The sequence below is a fragment of the Engraulis encrasicolus genome, chromosome 9, assembly GCF_034702125.1.
Source record: "Engraulis encrasicolus isolate BLACKSEA-1 chromosome 9, IST_EnEncr_1.0, whole genome shotgun sequence".
Lineage (NCBI taxonomy): Eukaryota > Metazoa > Chordata > Actinopteri > Clupeiformes > Engraulidae > Engraulis > Engraulis encrasicolus.
The window spans coordinates 33,904,925-33,924,192 of NC_085865.1; the positions used below are offsets into that span (position 1 = coordinate 33,904,925).

Here is a 19,268-nt window from a genome sequence, read left to right on the forward strand (position 1 = left end):
ATCTGTCTCCTCAGATACCCATAACATTAGCCTATAGGCTACGCATTAGCGCAATGCGACCCACAGTTTTGGAGCAGATATTATTGACATTATTATTTTCTTTCTTTTAAAAATGTATGTATTTATTTCATGTGTTTGTTGTGCACTGTTTTATGGACCTATAGGCTACACCAAAGCTATCTATTTCTTCTGGAACGTCTAAATTCTAAAGCATAGGCCCTATTGCATCAAAATGGAAATGCGTAGAGTTCTATGACGCAAACGTTCGTTAACGCATGTGACTATAAAAAGCTAGACAATCACGATTCAGTATCATTTCGAAGAGTTTGAATAAGAGAAGAGAATAAGAGAAGGTTTCATCCGTGTGGTCCGCAATGGACAGACTACACCCTGAGGTGTTGTCAACCCTTAACCGACACCAGCGCACTCTCGTCGGGGAGGCCTTTGGCGACATGGTGGAGGCTCACCAGACGCACACGCAGGCGCTGAAGAACAGCCTTGAGGACGTGCTGGAGGAGAGCAGGTGTGTGTGTGCGCGCATGCGTGTCATACGGATTATGATAGGCCTATAATAATATAATCCTAATTAATCATGTAATAATGTAATATCATACAATATAGCCTAATAGGCCTATGATATGATAATATTAAGCAGTCCTATAGTATGGGCCTATATGTATCTAGGACTACAAGCAGCTTGGATACCATGCTAATAATGCTAATAAATATTAATGCTAAGTTAATGCTAACTATTAGCCTATGTAGTTAATGGCTTGCTAAATTAGCTTATAAGGCTCATGCTAATGCCTAGCAAATATTAATGACGTTAGGCAAAGCCAAGGTAATGCTAATGCTGTTTGGTAATACTAGGCCACACCAATTGTGCTAATTATTATGTTTAGTGAATATTAGCGCTAGCGAATGCTAAAGCTTAGATTAAACTCGTGTTTTGCTAATGTTAATGCTAATGCTAGATAATGTCACTGTGAGTAATTTAATACAGTTAACAGGTAGTTAATACAGTTAACATTATCTTTTAGCATTAACTAGCGTCAACTGTATCATTACCTAAGGATTAGCATTAGCTTGCATTAACTTCAATTAGAATTGTAAGCAGTAATGCTAGGCTTAACATTAGCTAACATTAGCATTAGCAAGATATTAGCATTAGGCCTACTATATCTCAGGGGGCGGAGCTACAGGTAGGGCAGGCAGGGTATTTGCCCCCGGGCCCAGGGCCCTATCGTATTGATGGTGGTGGTGGGGACAATGAAATTCTAGGTTGTTTCGTCCGGAGCCGGTGTTACGTGCCTACGTCACAATAGCTATGTGCGTCCTTGTGCGCCCATACCGTCCCTAATCTTAACCCTAAACCTAACCCTAACCTTAACCCTAAACCTAACCATAACCCCAAACCTAATCCTAAATCGCTTGTTTGAAACTAGTGAGTCCCAGTGCAGTACTGCCCACTGCAGTTCGGCAACGAGGACGTGCATCACTGCTTTAACATATTAAGTACATTAACATTAACACAATTATTAGCTAAACATGTATTAGTATTAGTTTAGCATTAACATTATTTACCACTACCTTTAGTAGCTGAGTGTTTCTGAACAGTAAACTAGGACAACAACTTGGTATACCAGGACGCAGTTGGGTGTCCTGTTACAGCGGAGAGTGCAGCAGCTGGGTGTGTTTGGACAGTTTGCAGGACACCAGCAACTGTACACACAATTATCGCTCTTTTAATTATCTATCTATCTATCTATCTATCTGTCTATCTATCTATCTATCTATCTATCTATCTTCAGTGTGAAGGAGGCCAAGTGGAAGGAGGAAATGGCCTCTCTGGAGGCGAAGTTGGAGGAGCAAAGGGCCTCGCATGAAGCGGAATTGAAAAGACAGAAGGCATCTCTTGCAAGGGAGTGGAGGGAGGAGAAGGCCTCTTTGAATGCGACACAGGTGGCCTCTTTGGCGTCCTTGAAGGAGATGTTAGAAAAGCTGAGGGCATCTTCTGAGAAGAAGTTGGAGACTCAGAGGGTGTCTTTTGAGAAGAAGTTGGAGACACAGAGGGTGTCTTTGGAGGCAGAGTTCGAAGCACAGAGAGCTAAGTGCCAGCGGCAGGGGCAGGAGCCGTCTGCAGAGGCTGCTCAGGGTGCAGAGCACAGGAAGTTGCATCTGCTAATTTCCTCAACAGCCAAGCAGCTGCATGGGCAGCGCAGACACACCGCCCGGCTACGCCACGCCCAGCACAATCAGCTGTTGGCCGAACTTAAGAACCAGGCCGCACTGTGGATGGTGGTGAGTAGTAGGACTAGTAGTTTATGAGTAGAGATGCCTACAAGAGTAGAGTAGCCTACACATAGCCTAATGGCCATAGCACATATCAAACAAGTGTTGTATACATCTTTCTGCACATATTGTACAAAAAAAACACTTAGCAGTAAAGAAATAGAATGTAGGAACGTGCCATGGTAAATCACTCTGTGGATCACACACTATCTTGTTTAGCTATAGAGACCACAGATAACTGTCATTGGAATGGGGGCCAAGATGGTCTCCTTTTAGCAGGTCTAGTGGGTGGCTGGGTGCCCTATAGTCTGATGATCAATCTTACACAAAAACAGTAGCCTATCTTTGGGCTATTTCCATCATTAGATATTGGACATTATCTTCACACTTCCTGTCCAGGGACTACAGATGAAAATTAGCCTCAGGGCTATACTGCCCTACAATATCAGAACGCAGTATCTTGAAAATGGTCGAAAATGGGTTTAGACCGGAAATTGGCTTTAAAATACCTTCTTTTTCTTGTGTTAAATTTTTTTGGCCCAACTTGGTCCCGTTTCAGAAAAAAATGCAAAAAACTGATTATACTGCGCTTTTTGGTTTTAGGAGGTTACGTCGTACTAGCCAAGAACGCAGTATAATGCGAATTATACTGCACTTCTCCATTGACACCGTGGTTTTGTGTAGACAGTAATACCACAACAGAACGCAGTATAATGATTTTTCAGCTAAAAAGTAATGAGAATGTTGTTTTTTTGCTTTTTTCTTGTGTGGCTCAATTGCTGTGCACTTTCCCTGTCAAATAAACAATACATGAAATGAAATTAAATCAATCTGTTGCACACTTCTGCATTTAAATAGATACTGGAAACATCAAACACATTGCACACACATGTATAAGTGAAACATTGAAGTTCCCCCACCTGCATACATACAAACATGGTGTGTCTGTGTGTGTGTGTGTGTGTGTGTGTGTGTGTGTGTGTGTGTGTGTGTGTGTGTGTGTGTGTGTGTGTGTGTGTGTGTGTGTGTGTGTTGTTCTGCTCCTTAGGCACCTTGTCCAGTCAGTTGCGATGATGCTGCTGTTCCACTGGTCTTCTCTTCTTGGAGCCTGCGGGAAGAGACCAGGAAGGTCCAGCAAAACATGCCCCTCCTGCACAACCACCTGCAGGTAACTAAGAGCACACAGACAGCTAGCTTCGATGACATCTATGACATAATAGTAAATAAAAGTAATTATAATCTAACATCCATTACTACTACCAGGGCCGCCGACAGCTTTGGCTGGGCCCGGGACAAAGTCATCTGAAAGGGCCCTAAATCCGATACAAACAATGTATTGAGGACTCAGGTCTGGCCCCCCTCTCTCCCTGGGCCCTGGGACAAGTGACCCCTTTGTCCCCCCTGCCAGCTTCCCTGACTACTACTCTTATATGATGTGATAATCATCATACTTTTTATAACTAGTGATACATCTACCACACACCCCTTCTCGTGACCCAAGAAAACAGTAAAATGGGAGTCAGTGGAGAGACAAAAGCCAAGATAGTGATAAAGTGATGGATAAACATTACAATTTTATTTGCAAGCTCATGTGGCGACCATGTAGATTTACTTCACCATCACCTGTATTGCTAGCCTGGCTCTCACGCAGACCCTTCGTGCTTCGTGCATCTTCATGAGCTTGCACGAGGGTCTGGAGATCTTGGACAAGCCTGAACGCAATCAGATATTTCACAGCCTGTCCAATCAGAATCGTGGGACGGGATATATACAAGTCAGTGGTTGAAGTAGTACGTGATTAAAAAAAAGCCATGTGAATTCTCCAATCAGGTTCGAGCTGTTTTGAACACACCTATGCCTTTCCAGAGCTAAGCGATTGTCAATGTTCCAGATGGTTGGTAACAACCATCGCATGAGAACCAGGTTACTGTATTGCGCCGTAGACCTCAGACCTTGTGCTCCTCTGTTTTAGGAGCACTACCAGTATGAGGAGATGCGGCAGCACTTGGTCCAGCATCAGCGTAGGGAGGCTGAGTTGGAGAGGAGGAGGCTGAGGATCACCAAGTGGCAGCAGGAGAGGTGCCAGGGCCTAGAGGCCTACTGGATCAAGGAAGACGCTAAGAGGCAGGAGGCGGAGCTGAAGAAGAGAGCGGAGCTGCATAGAAAACTGCTCAAAGAAGCAGATAAGAGGTGGATCGCTGCAGAGAAGGCGAGGAGAAAGAATGAGGAGAAGGCAAGAAAAAAGAAAGAAAAAGAGGAGAAAAAGGAGGCCAAGAGGCTAGAAAGGGAGGCCAAAAAACTTGCCAAGGAGAAGGAAAAGCAGGAGAAGAAGGAGGCCAAGGAGGCAGCCAGGGCCGAGAGGGAAGCCGCCGCAGGAGGAAGGCTCTTCTGCTGCTTCAGGAGGAGGGCCTCTGCAGCCAACTAAGCTGTGCTCCTGTTCTGTTCCCCAGTGTGTGTGTGTGTGTGTGTGTGTGTGTGTGTGTGTGTGTCCAGTGGTTGTGTTTGTGCTGTTTGTCCTGTCAGTGTATGTGCCCCATGTCCCCGTCTGTGATTGGCTCCTGTATTGTGTGTGTGTATGCTCTCTGTTCCTGTACATATGTATATACCATGTTTTGTAAATAGCCCCCACCCCCACCTGTAAATACCCCACCCACGGCCGCTGACAGCTTTGGCTGGGCCCGGGACAAAGACAACTGAAAGGGCCCTAAACATAGAATGTAATGAGGATCCAATTCTGGGCCCCCTCTCTCCCTGGGCCCGGGACAAGTGACCTGTTTGTCCCCCCTTGTCGGCTTGTAAATACCCCCTGTAAATAAATCCCCATCCCATTTGTGTAAATACTGTAAATAAATTCCCTTGTACATAAACCCCTTACCCTTGTAAATAAACCTCTGTAAATATCCCCCCCACTTTGTGTTTCGTGTCATGTATTTGGGTCCACTTCCTCTACATTAGGCTTTTCTGCTGGACAGAGTTGTGCATACCTGCAGATAATGGCCTCAGCCAGTTAAATTCATCACATAGACACAGACATACTGTAGGTCTGATAGTAGAAAAAAATCCTGAGCCTGAACCTTTAACACTTGTTGAAATAAGGAATGCCCAATGGCTATCTTTTAGTCTGGCAAATTAAGCCAGAAGCCTGAATACTATAACCAGAGAGAGTAGAGAGAGAGAGGTTCCATTGGCCCATTGTTTCCGGGTTCTATTATTGGAGGGGGAAAATCCCCCTTTAGGCAGACCTAGGCAGACCCGAGGACTGTTCTATTCAATGCTAGGAGCATTATGACACGCCCCTTTAGGCAGACCGGAACCTGGTCATGTTAGGTGCCCATAGAAACCTATTATGTTGGCATATCTCTATACTTAAAGAATCTCTGCTATAACTGTAGGCCTACCTAAGACCTGTAAATGCGTGCAAAATATACGGCTCTGGCAAAAGTGGAGCTACATTGCCACCTTGTGGTAAAAAAACAAAACAGCCACTACAACTATCAGTTCAAATATTTGTAAGTTTATTAAATAATATAAAAGTCATTTTGTTACGTATCAATGGGAAAATGTACAATGACTATATAACTACTGACTAATAGTCTTACCTTTGTCAATGTAACCTTTTACATATATCACACTTGAAACATTACAGTTAAACTCATATTCATTCACAAGCATAAGTGAACACAGAAACGTTTTTTTTTTACAAGTTTGTTTTTTTCAGTTTAGTCCCACATAACTAAATATCATATGACTCATTCATAATTTAACACAAAGTAATGGATCTGGTGAAGTCAATTAAACGCCAGCCAGATAGAAAAGTCAGCTTGCTGGGGTTACCTTTTTCTGTAATATTAGTGCAGACTTCGCATGTGTGTTTATGATGGAGGTTTTTTTTAAAGGTTGTTGCAAGGGTCTGAAAGTGACACTAAGGCCAGGGACATGTTTGTTGCAGGATATGCGTGTGCCATGCGTATATTTTATGTCAATTTTCCATGCGTTAAGAGCATCAGGCACAAGGTACGCAGACATGTGCGTACAGTACAATACTGGCAGAACCGTGAGGGGCAATCTTCCGAACTTCCATGTTCAGGTTGCAGTAGAGTGCAACAATGATGGAAAATATTAACGAGAGCCCCATTTGCCATCTGCCTCCTAAATGATACCGCCAGTATCTTGTGTAGCACTCTGATAGCTCTTTTGCAAGTATGTGCACAAGGTCGCACGCAGTTGTGTGTGTAATTGAAGTCACACAACAAGCATGTTCCCCGGCTAACTTTTGGTTGGTCGTCCAAGGAGTCTCCACCACAGGCCTTGTTGTATTAGGTCTCAACATCTTACATCCATGTAGTATTGCTTTACATGGGTGGACCCATCACCCTGTAAGATGGTGTCACATCCTTACAGTATTTTACTTTCCATCTCCATGGCCTTGCCTTTTGGTTTCATTGTGGAAAGAACTGCAATACAGCCTAGTGCATGTAACAATATAACAATGAAGCTTTGATTTGACGTACAGTGTGAGCAATCCATGCCAGAAGCTGAAAAGGGTAGGGATGCTCAGCAAGGTGTTTCCATGCACACCAAGTTGTATCCATTCACAGCAGATTGTATCCATTTACATGTGACAAAATGGTTCAGATGACTAAATGCTTATTATTAGTCAAGTGCATGGCAAGCATCTTGATACCGGCCTCAACCAATGACCAATTATGTGCCTTTGTCTTTTTACTTTTGCTGTAAAGAGGACAATATAATAGCACATTTTAAAAAGTCCTGAAGAAGTCTTAAAGCTGTCTGAAATGCTGGCACCTACTGGGGTTACCCCATGTGTGTAGCTAGCTACTGGCAGTGCGGTCTTTCCCAGCCTCTGCGAATCCGCTCCAGCCTCCGGTCCAGGCACGGCAGACACAGCACCATCTTGACCAACAGCACGAGGGCAGGAAGCAGCGAGGCCAGGATGAAGGACGGTGGGGTGTACCACACGTAGTGCTTCAGCTCCACCCACTTCCGCCAGCCAAACACCAGGCAGTGGGCAGTGCACAGTAGCAGAGACAGGTATCCCAGGGTTCTCTGCAAGGAACACAGAAACAAAGAGGTTGGATATTTAATAAAGAGGATGCAAAACACGCCCACCCAATGCTAAAGAGTGTGCTCAAGTTGGGTCTCCTAAGGGGGCATTGTCCCCTCCTTCTTTTTCTATTTTTGAGGTGTTTGCACAAAAAGTGCGCTACCGCCATCTACAGCGCTAAGGGGACTCCATTTATTTTCAACCTCAGGACTCAGAAGGTCTCCTAACCGAAGGTCTCCTAAAGGGGCGGTCACCTGACAAAGTGGATACCGGAAAAGAAATAGAATGACGTATCTCTGTCTATAATATCTCTGGTAGAAAGGTTAATAAGGACAGCTCAAGTCACAATGGGGCAGCTGTGGCTTAACTGTTAGGGAGCTGGTTTAGGGACCTGAGGGCTGCAGGTTCGAATCCCACCTTAGTCAGTAGGTAATGGCTGAGGTGAATTTGAGCTAGGCAACTAAGCCCACATCGTTCCAGGGAGTCTCGACAGTCTAATATACTACTTAAGTAACTGTAGTTTTTAAAAAAATATATATATAAAAGTGTCTTCCAAGTGTACAGTAATGTAATGATGTCGCATAGGAAATAACTACTTGGCTTCATGATGTGCTCTGTGTCTCGTTTATTGTACATGCCATTAGGCTCGTTTGCAACCACGCAGCAAAAGATTTGATCAAAACGTGATTTGCTTGGTCATAAAAAGGAGGGGATAACTGCATCGCAACCAAGCTGGACACATCAGGACGACGAGATTTCAACAGCGGCAAAGAAGGTGGATCTATAGGTCTGTGGGTGGATCTACCTTTTTTGACAGCGGGTGTACCAGGGCGCCCTCTCGTGGAATTAAATCATCATGGCGCTAATTCCATGACGCGCTTACCAATGTCGGCACATGCTTGTGAAATCCGAGACTCTCTCTGCCTCTCGAAGAGAAACCGGATGGTCTTGAGGTAGAGACACAGGTTACCACTCGGTGAATTATGATACAAGTCTTAGTTAAATTTGTGATGATTTGGCTTCACTTCCATGTAATAATTCAGTTAATTAGTGCTCACTTTAGGCTATTCATTTTGTGTTTTGGGACCAAAGTCGTCATTCAGATAGGACCGTTTTAAAATTACTTAACAGCGCCAACCCATCCTGCGAGGATTGAACCCAGGTGTTCAATATGTAGCTTTACCATGGCGCGCCAACCACAAAGGCCACTCTGTTTCGTGCACTCTCATACATAAAGGACAAGATAAGTCGCTCGCAACGGGTCTGTTTCCACATAAACCATCAGCAACTAAAGACTTCCCGTGTTTCGGTGCAGTTTCGAACCGGGGACCTCACGAATGGAAGTCAGGCGCGCAACCACTACTCTAACCGTCGGGCAGGCGGCCCGCAGAATAGTACTGGTTTTGTAACCTACGGCATACACTCCTAACGTGGCGAAGATGGAGCATGTGACGACAGGGTGGTTTGTTTCTCTTTTTTACTGTTGTAAGTGGGTTGTGCGACCATATATATGGATGATACCACTCTGAGTATGCTGCATTTGAGCATGAAATGCATTTCAGCATGTAGAAAAAGAAGCACGTTCAACTACACACACATGAATCACATGAGCTATGAACACCAATCACGGCAGATTCCTCACATCATGGAGGAGGTCTTCTGCCCAGCGCAGTAGGTTTTTGTTACTGCGTGGCAGCTTGACAAAACTTTTGTTCCCGCGATGGTTCAACGCCATGTGACACGACTGCCGCGCAGAGGTCACTCCCTTCAACTGCGTCGTGAACGGCAAATTCTAACCAGGATGCTTCACGCGGATACACTGAGCAGGCTCGCTGCCTAGCAAATTTTCAACCTCGTCAAAATTACACCATCATGAACGCCCTTTTTGTTACCTGAATGCACTGGAACTCTCTCCAGTTGAACGACCCACTCACGGATGGCAAAGAGGACATAGCAATCACCGCCAGGACTCCAAGTCCCAGAATTCCAAGGGAGACGTAGATCTCCATCCTCCACACGTCATCCGCCACCCATGCATCCTCTTTATCCTGCTTCACCTACAACAGCAAAATCAGATATTTAACCATTAGCTCTGTGCAACGGAATTAGTTCACAAGAAAAAAAAGCATCTCAACACTGACTAATCAAAATTGGCTGATATGGGTAGCCTGACAAGCCAGACTAAATGTGAGATTTAGGGGAATATTTAGTCTGGGCCCGATCAATGAGACATCGGAAGATTGTTGATGGGAACAACCTGTTGTTTTTCAAACTGTGTCTGTGCCTATTGGCCAACGCTTTGTCGTCACTCCCTCAAAACCCTATCCGTGTTGCATCCAAAGATTCAAATCAAATCAAATCAAGTCTGCTGCATTGTGATTGGCCAACTTTAAAACTTCCAAAACACTAGACGTGACTCAGCAGGTGATTTTAGTTTCAGAAAAGGAATAGGAAGAATAAAAGAGGATGAATTCAACAGCAGTGCTTTTGTTTGTTTGTACACTGCTAGACTGAAATGACAAAAGAGGGAAAGCACACACGCACACACACACAATCCTGCACCTGAGTTCAATGAGGCAAGGTGTGGTGTGTGTTAAGTTTAAGTTGATGGCAGTCCATGCACTTGAAATCATTTTCTTGCATTTATTTCATGGCAATGATTCCTCACGTTTGAAACGTTGCTTGCACTGAAATAAATGCAAGGAAAGGACGTCAAGAGTGTGGAGGACATCTATCAACTAAAACTCGAATCAGTCTTTGTCCCCACAACTTTACAGGGGATGGGCACAATCTTTTTTTCTAACCCAGGATGTGTGTGTGTGTGTGTGTGTGTGTGTGTGTGTGTGTGTGTGTGTGTGTGTGTGTGTGTGTGTGTGTGTGTGTGTGTGTGTGCGTGCGTGCGTGCGTGCGTGCGTGCGTGCGTGCGTGCGTGCGTGCGTGCGTGCGTGCGTGCGTGCGTGCGTGCGTGTGTGTGTGTGTGTTGGTCCTGAGCTCACCTGCTGGTAGGCCCAGTTGAGCAGCTTGTACCTGTAGGACCTCCTCATGGGGTAGCTGAGGCTGTAGAGGGCGTGTAGGCAGGCCAGCAGGAAGGACAGCAGACCCAGCTGCTTCCTCGCAGACATCCACCTCACCAGCCATGCGGGGAACTGGCTGTACTTGGTGCCTGCACACACACTAAGGTGATGAGTCAAGAATGCCAAAAAGTTTAAATGGCACAGTGGTTCAGCAGTTATTTCAGTGATAACCCAAGGTGCCTGCCCAGACACAAGGGTGTTGAGTCACCCTTACACTGGTGTGTCAAAAAGTTTTAAAGGAACACACACACGCTTGAAAATAAGATATCTGATCTCAAGGGGCTATCCCCTAAGACCAATAGGTTGTATGGTTACTAAGTAGTTTTTTTTGTCAGGTTTTAAAAAAATGTTTCCAAAGTCTCTGAAGTTGTTCTCCAAGTGATAACACTAACATCCACCTCGTCAGCCACTAAGGGAAGTGTCTGTACTTGGTGCCAGACACAAAACTGTGAAAATGTGTGACAATGTTTCAAAGGGACACTAAGCATTTTGTTTTAAAATTATGTTGTTTCCAAAGTTGTTCTGTAAATGATGACAAGAACATCCTCACCAGCCACAGAGAGAAATATTTTCAAACATAGTTTCCTAAGTTGTTCTTCTAAGCATTTTTTTCAGCTTTAAAATGTTGGTGTTTTGAAAGTTTTGCTTCAAGTGATAAGACAAACATCCACCTCACCAGTCACAAGGGGAAGTTGCTGTGTGCCTGCGCAGACACAAAGGGGATGAGTCATCCTTAAACCACAGTGTCAAAATGTTTTAAAGGAACACTAAGCAGTTTTTGTCAGCTTTAAAATGTTTCCAAAGTTCCTACGAACACCCACCTCACCAGACAGAGAGGGAAGTGGTTGTACTTGGTGTCTGCAACCTAAGAAAAGGCTTTGGATCGTGCCAAATCATTCTCACACCAGTGGCGGAGCTAGACTTTTATCCTTGGGGTAGCAAGGGGGTGGCCAAGTGTATTTCAGGGGGGCAATGGTTTATAGACATAACGAGTCATGTACAGCCAACCTGTTTATGTCGTGTTTACTTTTTTTTTTTTTTTACACACACACACACACACACACACACACACACACACACACACACACACACACACACACACACACACACACACACACACACACACACACACACACACACACACACACACACACACACACACACACACACACACACACACACACACACACACTTCCAACACTTCCAACATCAAACTTCCAGGGACTACAGATGAAAGCCAACCAGTCTGTGATTATTATAGAAATATCAGAACACAACAATAACAATCTATCCATTCAATGAAGGTTTCAGCCATAACTTTAGGCTACTGTAGATCAAATCCTTACACTTGTCTGCTGCCCTGAGGCTGTAGTCTATGTAGTTAGGCTACTGACTAGTACTACATCGGTCATGAATTATCTATGCATTTTATTATGACACGGGCAAACGGTTCTGATCAAAGATACTGGTTTCATAAATCAGAAAGTTCTACACGGACATAGAAAAGACTGAAACAGTTTTACGTTTTCATCAGCAGCATTTTCAGCAGACATGGGTATGAAATCACAGAAATTAACACCTAAAAGCATCAATTTCACCCACCTGCAATTGTCTATTTACAGTCATGCTGGCTTCTAGCTGCCCTTCGTGACAAGCAATGACTTGTCCTTCATTCTGATTCATGAAACGGACATCGATTGACCAGTTTCTTTCATGAATGAACAGTGCTTGTGCAGCCTGCCCACCGATATACGTCAGTCCAGTCGAGAATAAAATCCATCTCATGAGTTTTGAATCACAAGCGCAGCCTTTTCTCAAAGAATATGAACAAAGAACGCGACTATGCTTTTCTGTTTCACTCAGTGGTTCCTAGTTCTTCTTCTTTCACCATAGCTACACACACAGCCGGTTTACTGCTACACACATCCATTGACTTGAAAGGGGCTGTGAGGCAGGACGTGCATTGCACCATCTACTGTAGAGGAGGAACATCGCAGTCAAAGACTTCAAATCTGCTAATGTTTTTGCGGTGCCTTCAATCATCTGGTGGGGGGGGCAGTTGGGGTAGCCAATCAGATTTCGGGGGGGTCAATTGCTCCCCTAGCCACCCCTGTAGCTCCGCCCCTGCACACACCAGTGTCAAGAGTTAAAGGAACACTCAGTAGTTTTTCAGCCTTAAAAAACGTTTCAAAAGTTGGTTCAGTGATCCATCAACCTCTATGATGCTGCCCCCCGGTGGTTACAACTGCACATAGCCTCTTTCTGTAAATGGGCCCGCTAGAGGTCTCATTCACTCTTTGCTGAAAACTCTCAACTACATCATAACAACATAACTATGACATCACAGGTTATGACTTGGTCATTACAATTTGGGTGCCAATAACGTTACCGTTCAACAGAGTCTCTGTGCAAACTTAATTCAGTTACATTACCTGGATTAAAGAGAATCTTCAAACATCAAACACATTTACTAATGTCTTACACAGTGACACAATACTTCGAATTACAAACCCTTGATCTGGTGTTATCTTGCTGATGAAAAAAAACCCTTCTTTCCTTTTCTTTCCTTTCTCCACCATACAATACAACATTAACGCATGTTCTGTGATATAAATATCTAGCCTGATTATCATAGACGTTCAAATCTCTTCGAGACTTGGTCTGACCAAGAGCCTAACAATTAACGTTTTCCAAATGGCATGGTTGACCTGCCTCCCTTGGTTTGCTTATGGTTGTTTGCTTACCGACAAAGTGGGAGGAGTTCCCGTATTTGCGGGAACTCAGAAAGTACTTGCACTGCTTTTCACCTGACTAGTTGCAACGCTGAAAGTGTTGCGTCACTAGGAGGGCACAGCCTGGCAAATAAATATCGGACTATGCAACAGATAAGGGATAGTAGTGCCCAGTGTTGTTAACCACCTAGACACAGCCAGCTGTTAGTATTTACTTTACACCCACTATTTCCTCTTCACACTCGCCTGAAGGGAACTGTGCGTCACCTTTCCCCGCAAGTGACAAGCTCCCAGTTGTTTGACCTTCCATGGCTGTGGCCTCCCTACCTCAAAACTGCTGTAAACTGGTCATTGCCAGCAGTGCAAATATTTGTGATGGGTTAACGCACACACATTTAGCAACAATATAAATTCCTTCAGCGACATCGTGACCTATATAAGGAGATTACCCTCCAGGCAGCGCTCAGACGTGTTTGTGTTAGACGCAGGGGTTAGGGCGTGGGAGTGAAGTAAGCGATCTCTGGTAAATTTTGCACCTTATTCCCAAAAAACATACTCAGTATCCTGTCCGTTGAGTTTTACTCAGCTTCTTCTTCTTTCTTTTGACATGCATGCCTGAGCTTTTCTTCCCTTGAGTCTGCACAGTTGCAAATGAAGTGTTGATTCATACAACACTTAGAGCATCGATTTAAAATCTTCTAGATTGTATTTATTCCCAGAGTGCTCTCCAAGTATTGAATTAATACTTGCATTTCAACATAATTTGCATTTTTTATTGTGTGTATGACAATACACCTGTTCCTGACACCACAAAGGCATGGGTAGAATGTAAGGACTAAACTTACAGGTTAAATTCACACATTGCCTGCTTTAAAAATGAGTGTCCTGCTGAGTGTTCCTCCTCAACGACATGCCTGAGCTTTTCCTCTCTCTGGGCCCAGGACAGCTGACCCCTTTCTTTCCCCTTGTCGGCTTCCCTGACTGCTACCACAAAGGCATCGGCCGAATGTAAGGCCTAAACTTACTCGTTGCCTACGGTAAAGCACTACACTATATTTCCCAAAAGCATACACAGAATCCTGTCTGTTTGGTTTTGTTCAGCCGCTTCTTCTTCCTCACAGACATGCCAAAGCCTTTTTGTCTCTCTGAACAGCATGACAATACGCCTGCTCCTGCAACCACAAAGGCATGGGCAGAATGCAAGGCCTAAATTTACACCTTGCGGACTTTAACTGCTACCCAGAAAGGAATCTGTGGAGAGAGGGGAGGAGCCATGCAGTCACGAGGGTAAAGGCCAAGACGCCAGGATTAAAACATCACTCGGTGCGTGACCCGTGTGTGTGTGTGTGTGTGTGTGCGTGTGAAGATTTTCATTCATTCAGGTCATATTAGTCAATATTGCACATTTTTTGTCATTTTTTGAAGCTGGAACAGTTTTAATATGTGTGTGCCTTTGTGTGTGTGTGTGTGTTTGAGTGTTTCATATGCACTTTTTTGTCTTGCTATTGTATGACTGGAAATGACTGATCAGATATCCTATCATCTGTGTGTGAATTCTTGCCATTCACAAATATTTGAACTTTGCCTTTGCTCTGTTCAAATGCTCTGTATCTGCTACAAATACTGTACTTAAGCTCAACAATAATAAATATTTCAACCACTACTGTATTTCTTAGCCTTGATATAACTGGTTATCACCTGCCACTTTTGAAGTATAATTAGGGACTGATCTAAGCCATCTGACTCACTGCTATATATTTAAGGGATTTAAGTCTTTTGTATCTGCAGAGAATGGGAAATTCCTGCCTTCACAAAATGGAAGCAAGAGGTAACATGGAGCGATATAACATCACTTTTCATTCATTCAGTGTTTTCCCTCGTCCAAAACAAATCAGAGTTGGTGGTGTTACTGTCATTCTACCACTCATCTTACATACCACATTGCTGAGTGTCTAGCTTCAGTGATTTGTGCATTTGACATTGTTCCTTTTTCTTTTCTTCATCAGACTGTTGAATCCAACAACTGAAAACAATGGGTCTTTGTCAAAGGCAGGTATGCTAAGGAGCACGTAAGACAGCCTACTGATAAATGTCCCTACTGGTAATTCAACAGTTGAAGCCCTATTGTCCAACATCATCTGCACAGTGAGCCGCCCAGGTCTGTGGAGCCAAAACTTGGCTGAATAACTGGAAACTGGTGGTGTGGGCCATTGATTGATGTCAGCTAGCGTAGCTTGAATTTAGGTTAGTAAACCCATCACTCAAAAAGTGGTTCTCAAACTTTTTGCGTGAAGTACCACCTGAGAAAATATTGAGCTCTCCGAGTACCACCTTGACAACCAACATTAGAATATCGCAGTAGAGGCCTTCCTTATTCACTTTTGCCAGTCAATAGACCTACAGGAGAGGTTCATAATGGCATCAACTGCTACGGTCATATTCAGTGCAAGTTTGTTTTTAAATTTCTTGCTTGCCTAGTATTATTCTTCATTATGTTTTCAGATTCATACAATTCAACCAAAGAGACATTTTCAACTGCAACAACTTGATCAGCCTTCAAATCAATGCACAAAAAAAATAATTCTTCCAAGTACCACCAGAGATGTCTCAAGTGCCACCAGTGGTACGCGTACCACAGTTTGAGCACCACTGCCTTAAGAGGCTAATAATAACAACAACAACCACAACAACAACAACAACAACAATAATGCATTCTACTTATAGGCTAAGTGTGTTTCGAAACACTCAAGGACACTATAAAAAGCAATAATACACTACACTAATGATACTACTGACTGACTGACACTACTGACTCTAACAAACAGCGCCAACTTAAACATAAATCTGTTGTCACAAGTTAAATTCAGGCTTTCGGGGAGGTCTTGAATTGGAGCCTGTGGATTGGACAAGAGCCTGCCCAGCACAGCACAACCTTTCTTATATAAACTCAACAGACATTACTTCCCATGGTTCCTGATGACTGTCAATCATGAAATTGATGTTCCCTAAGTCTCGTATGCTTGTGTTTGTGTGTGTGAGAAAGAGAGAGAGAGCGAGAGAGAGATAAAGAGAAAGAGAGAGTACAAGCCTTGATGGTCAAGTTCATTCCCAACACACAGCCTGAGGATGGTGCGGTGACATTTGGGTAACACTTTAATCAATAATATATACTTAATTAGTTAATTGGTGTGCAAGTTCCGATCCTTGCTGTGTGTATCTGTGTAAAATGAGTGTGAAAAATTTTCCATGCAGGGCCCCAGGGCAAGACACTGAGACCCCCCCCCCATACAGCCTGCCATGTTCACAATAGGGGCCCCACCACCAATAGGCCTACATGAGGGCCCTGGGGCAAATGCTCTGATCGTCCACCCTATAGCTCTGCCCCTGGAAATGAGCTCTCTCTCTCTCACCTCTGTGCAGTTGAAGGATTGCTGCCAGCACCCCGGGCAGGTACACGGTGGCCAGCAAGGTGATGGAGGTCCAGGGTAGCACTTTGTTCATTACCAGGATGGGGATCTTGTAGGAGTCATTCCGGCTCTGGGTGACCAGCGGTTGCACCACGTCCCTTAGCAGTGTATAGAGGAACGTGGAAACCATCAAGGAAGCCGTGAGCTTGAGTGGCAGGTGCCACTGAGGGAACAATGGCAGATCATGAAGCTGAAGGCTGGTGGGCAACTCGAATTCCTCCACAGCATAAGGGCAGAGGAGAGGATGATACTGAGAGAGAGAGAGAGAGAGAGAGAGAGAGAGAGAGAGAGAGAGAGAGAGAGAGAGAGAGAGAGAGAGAGAGAGAGAGAGAGAGAGAGAGAGAGAGAGAGAGAGAGAGAGAGAGAGAAGGATTTAGGAAGAATCATCAGATGCGCTGGGGTGTCATTGAACAAACATTTAATTCCGGCAATGCATCATATTACTATTATTATTCTGAGAAAAAGACCCCAAAAGGATCATTCATTAGCTGACACATTTACATTTTTTACATGTTCTTTTATCTCAGGATATTATCATTTTGTTGTGCCTGCCACAACAATACATATTTAGTACAGTGAGCTCTTACCTCTGTGGTTCGACTGGGTTCTACATCATTTCGTATCTCTAACATTTCAAGACCTTCTGCTACATCCACAGTGGCCGTCGAATCTTCTTGTCTCTGATCCATTACGCATGTTCTGAAAAAAAATGTGTGGTGTTTAGGATGAGTGAACAATGCAGAGATCAGTTAACACGCAAGGACGCACGCACGAAATAAGAACAGCGCCGAAGTAACCATGAAAGTAACACGGCACATACATTCAAAAAGCATTGACCACGGAATATTTTACAGGATTAACTTCAGATTAATGTCATCCACGGTGCCCATCTACAACCATGTGAGTGAGTCGCGACTCGCGGTAGTGTGTGTGCGTGTCTGTGCGCGCGCTCGCTCGCGCGTAAAACAGAGATGGAGTGGTATGTTTCCTAAAGACGAAAAGAAAACACACTGTTTGTACTAAGTCATCATTTTCCCCCCGAACCTTCTTCACATATACAGACCATTTTACCACGCTTCATTCTCGCATATCCATTTCCAATCTTTCATTATCGCGACTTCCTTTCATTCGATGGTTCTAAAAGTCGTAAGTTATTAATTCTATCAATACAACATTCAGTTGACCTACAGTGAATGGGAAAGTTAAACTTGTGTTTGTAAGATTGAACTTGTGTTTTACTACATCAACTACGTGGTATACTTCAAATATACACAACGTGTAAGCAACATCGTGGAAACGCGTCAAAACGCAAGAGACCTTACCATTATTATCCACTTGTGTCAAAAGCTGCCATTATCATAACTGTAGGGGCCTACCTTTGCTTTTTTCAGTGATTTGTCTATTCTTAGTTAACCACGTTTCTCACGATCTGACATTCTACATAGCAAGATCATTTGAGGGGAAAGAGTTGCCACCTCGCTGTCTCTCCTCCCCAAAGCAGGCATAGACCTATCAGGACTGTTGTCGTCACTCCAGCGGTTACTCTGTAGTTTTTGTAAGGATTATACACTAGCAGCGGGAAGGCGTGACTGTTCCCATAACTCCACATGACGTGCCACGGTGCTATTGCAGTAATAACTTAGTTGCCAGTGTACAACTCCACTATTGCATGCGGGTGGAAGGTGTGAACTTTTTTTTAATAACTCAAAATATAGGCTACTGAGTAATTTTCGAGGGCCTCCCCAGAACATTGTAAGCCGTCATATGCACATGGCTGTTTCAATGAATTTCATGGGTAAAAAGGTTCAGTTGAGATAGGCCACTTCAGTTGGGCCGCTTAAGTTGATTACTTGCTGTGGAACGGTGTCTGTACAGTAACTCCATAAGTTTATCATAAGGGTCCACCAGTTCCCTATTCATGCACAGCTGCAGTTGAACATATTCCTCAGAAGTTGGCCTGTAGAAGTCCTTCTGGGTAGTGATCTGAGTAGTGTTTTTTCCCCCCACTCCAGACACTCAGGCAGGGCTGGCCTGAGGGACAAATAGGGCCCGGGCACTTTTGGCTTGAAGGAGGCCCTCATAAGAACTGACTCACCGGTGGGCCATTTTTAAATATTTTTATTTTTTTTATTTTTTACAGTTTTGAAAATAGGGGCCCACGAGGGTGCAGGGCCCACCGGGCAATGCCCGCTATGCCAGATGGCCAGTCCAGCCCTGCTCTCAGGGCGACAGAGACTCTAGGGCCCTTAATTGAATTTGATCTCTTTCCTTCAGGGGTTTTGCACATGACCATCCTGTGATACTGAGTCTCCGCTCGCTGCACTGAAAGATGCATAAAGATTCTTCAACCCCATCAAAGTTTGTTTACGACTCTGTCCGTCTGTGACAGATCTGCCACCACCATGCAACTTACCCGCCTGCTCCTGATTGGCACTGTTGTTCTGGGACTTGTTGTACTTTGCGATGCGCAGAGACCCTTCCATGCAGAGTGCCACGTGCAATGGTAAGATCTGCTTACTTACGTCAGTCTGTACATGTCAGTCCTGTATGTCTATATCCTTCATGGTATAGAGAGAAAACATCATTTCAATTTCCTTGTATGACCTGTGCATGAAGAAACTGACAATAAAAGCTGACT

General features: G+C 44.1%; 3 protein-coding genes across 5 annotated transcripts in view; 2 read left to right on the top strand and 1 right to left on the bottom strand.

Annotated features, from left to right (window-relative positions):
- The first annotated feature begins 305 nt into the window (after positions 1 to 305).
- Positions 306 to 5,190, top strand: LOC134455125 (calponin homology domain-containing protein DDB_G0272472-like). The gene is made up of 4 exons (XM_063206175.1): positions 306 to 523; positions 1,812 to 2,301; positions 3,341 to 3,460; positions 4,265 to 5,190. Exons 1-4 carry the CDS (start codon positions 375 to 377, stop codon positions 4,715 to 4,717), a joined length of 1,212 nt encoding a protein of 403 aa, XP_063062245.1. The 5' UTR covers positions 306 to 374; the 3' UTR covers positions 4,718 to 5,190.
- A 600-nt stretch (positions 5,191 to 5,790) lies between these two features.
- LOC134455719 (STEAP1 protein-like) lies at positions 5,791 to 18,059 on the bottom strand. Of its 3 annotated transcripts, none has more exons than XM_063206968.1 (6): positions 18,007 to 18,059; positions 17,218 to 17,329; positions 16,574 to 16,880; positions 10,354 to 10,520; positions 9,250 to 9,414; positions 5,791 to 7,359 (listed from the first exon to the last, which is right to left on the bottom strand). In XM_063206968.1, the coding sequence occupies exons 2-6, from the start codon at positions 17,317 to 17,319 to the stop codon at positions 7,129 to 7,131; spliced, it is 972 nt and encodes a 323-aa protein (XP_063063038.1). In that variant the 5' UTR covers positions 17,320 to 17,329; positions 18,007 to 18,059; the 3' UTR covers positions 5,791 to 7,128. The 3 variants fall into 3 exon arrangements, with proteins under 3 accessions (XP_063063038.1, XP_063063037.1, XP_063063039.1); XM_063206967.1 differs by lacking the exon at positions 18,007 to 18,059 and adding an exon at positions 17,953 to 17,997; XM_063206969.1 differs by lacking the exon at positions 18,007 to 18,059 and having other exon boundaries at positions 17,218 to 17,583.
- A 951-nt stretch (positions 18,060 to 19,010) lies between these two features.
- LOC134455126 (uncharacterized) overlaps positions 19,011 to 19,268 on the top strand; it is a 6,162-nt gene continuing 5,904 nt past the window's right edge. Inside the window, exon 1 of the mRNA XM_063206176.1 lies at positions 19,011 to 19,133. Within this exon, the coding sequence (XP_063062246.1) occupies positions 19,033 to 19,133 (101 nt within the window). The 5' untranslated portion in view covers positions 19,011 to 19,032. The remainder of the gene's footprint in view (positions 19,134 to 19,268) is intronic.

What these genes read in the sequence shown, in the direction of transcription:
- LOC134455125 (XM_063206175.1), top strand. Translation starts at nt 375, where the DNA reads ATGGACAGACTACACCCTGAGGTGTTGTCAACCCTTAACCGACACCAG. An exon ending in GACGTGCTGGAGGAGAGCAG is followed by an intron (nt 524 to 1,811) that starts GTGTGTGTGTGC and finishes ATCTATCTTCAG; the next exon opens with TGTGAAGGAGGCCAAGTGGA. An exon ending in AGGCCGCACTGTGGATGGTG is followed by an intron (nt 2,302 to 3,340) that starts GTGAGTAGTAGG and finishes TCTGCTCCTTAG; the next exon opens with GCACCTTGTCCAGTCAGTTG.
- LOC134455719 (XM_063206968.1), bottom strand. Translation starts at nt 17,319, where the DNA reads ATGGATCAGAGACAAGAAGATTCGACGGCCACTGTGGATGTAGCAGAA. An exon ending in AATCCTTCAACTGCACAGAG is followed by an intron (nt 10,521 to 16,573) that starts GTGAGAGAGAGA and finishes GTGTGTGTGCAG; the next exon opens with GCACCAAGTACAGCCAGTTC. An exon ending in TCAACTGGGCCTACCAGCAG is followed by an intron (nt 9,415 to 10,353) that starts GTGAGCTCAGGA and finishes TTGCTGTTGTAG; the next exon opens with GTGAAGCAGGATAAAGAGGA.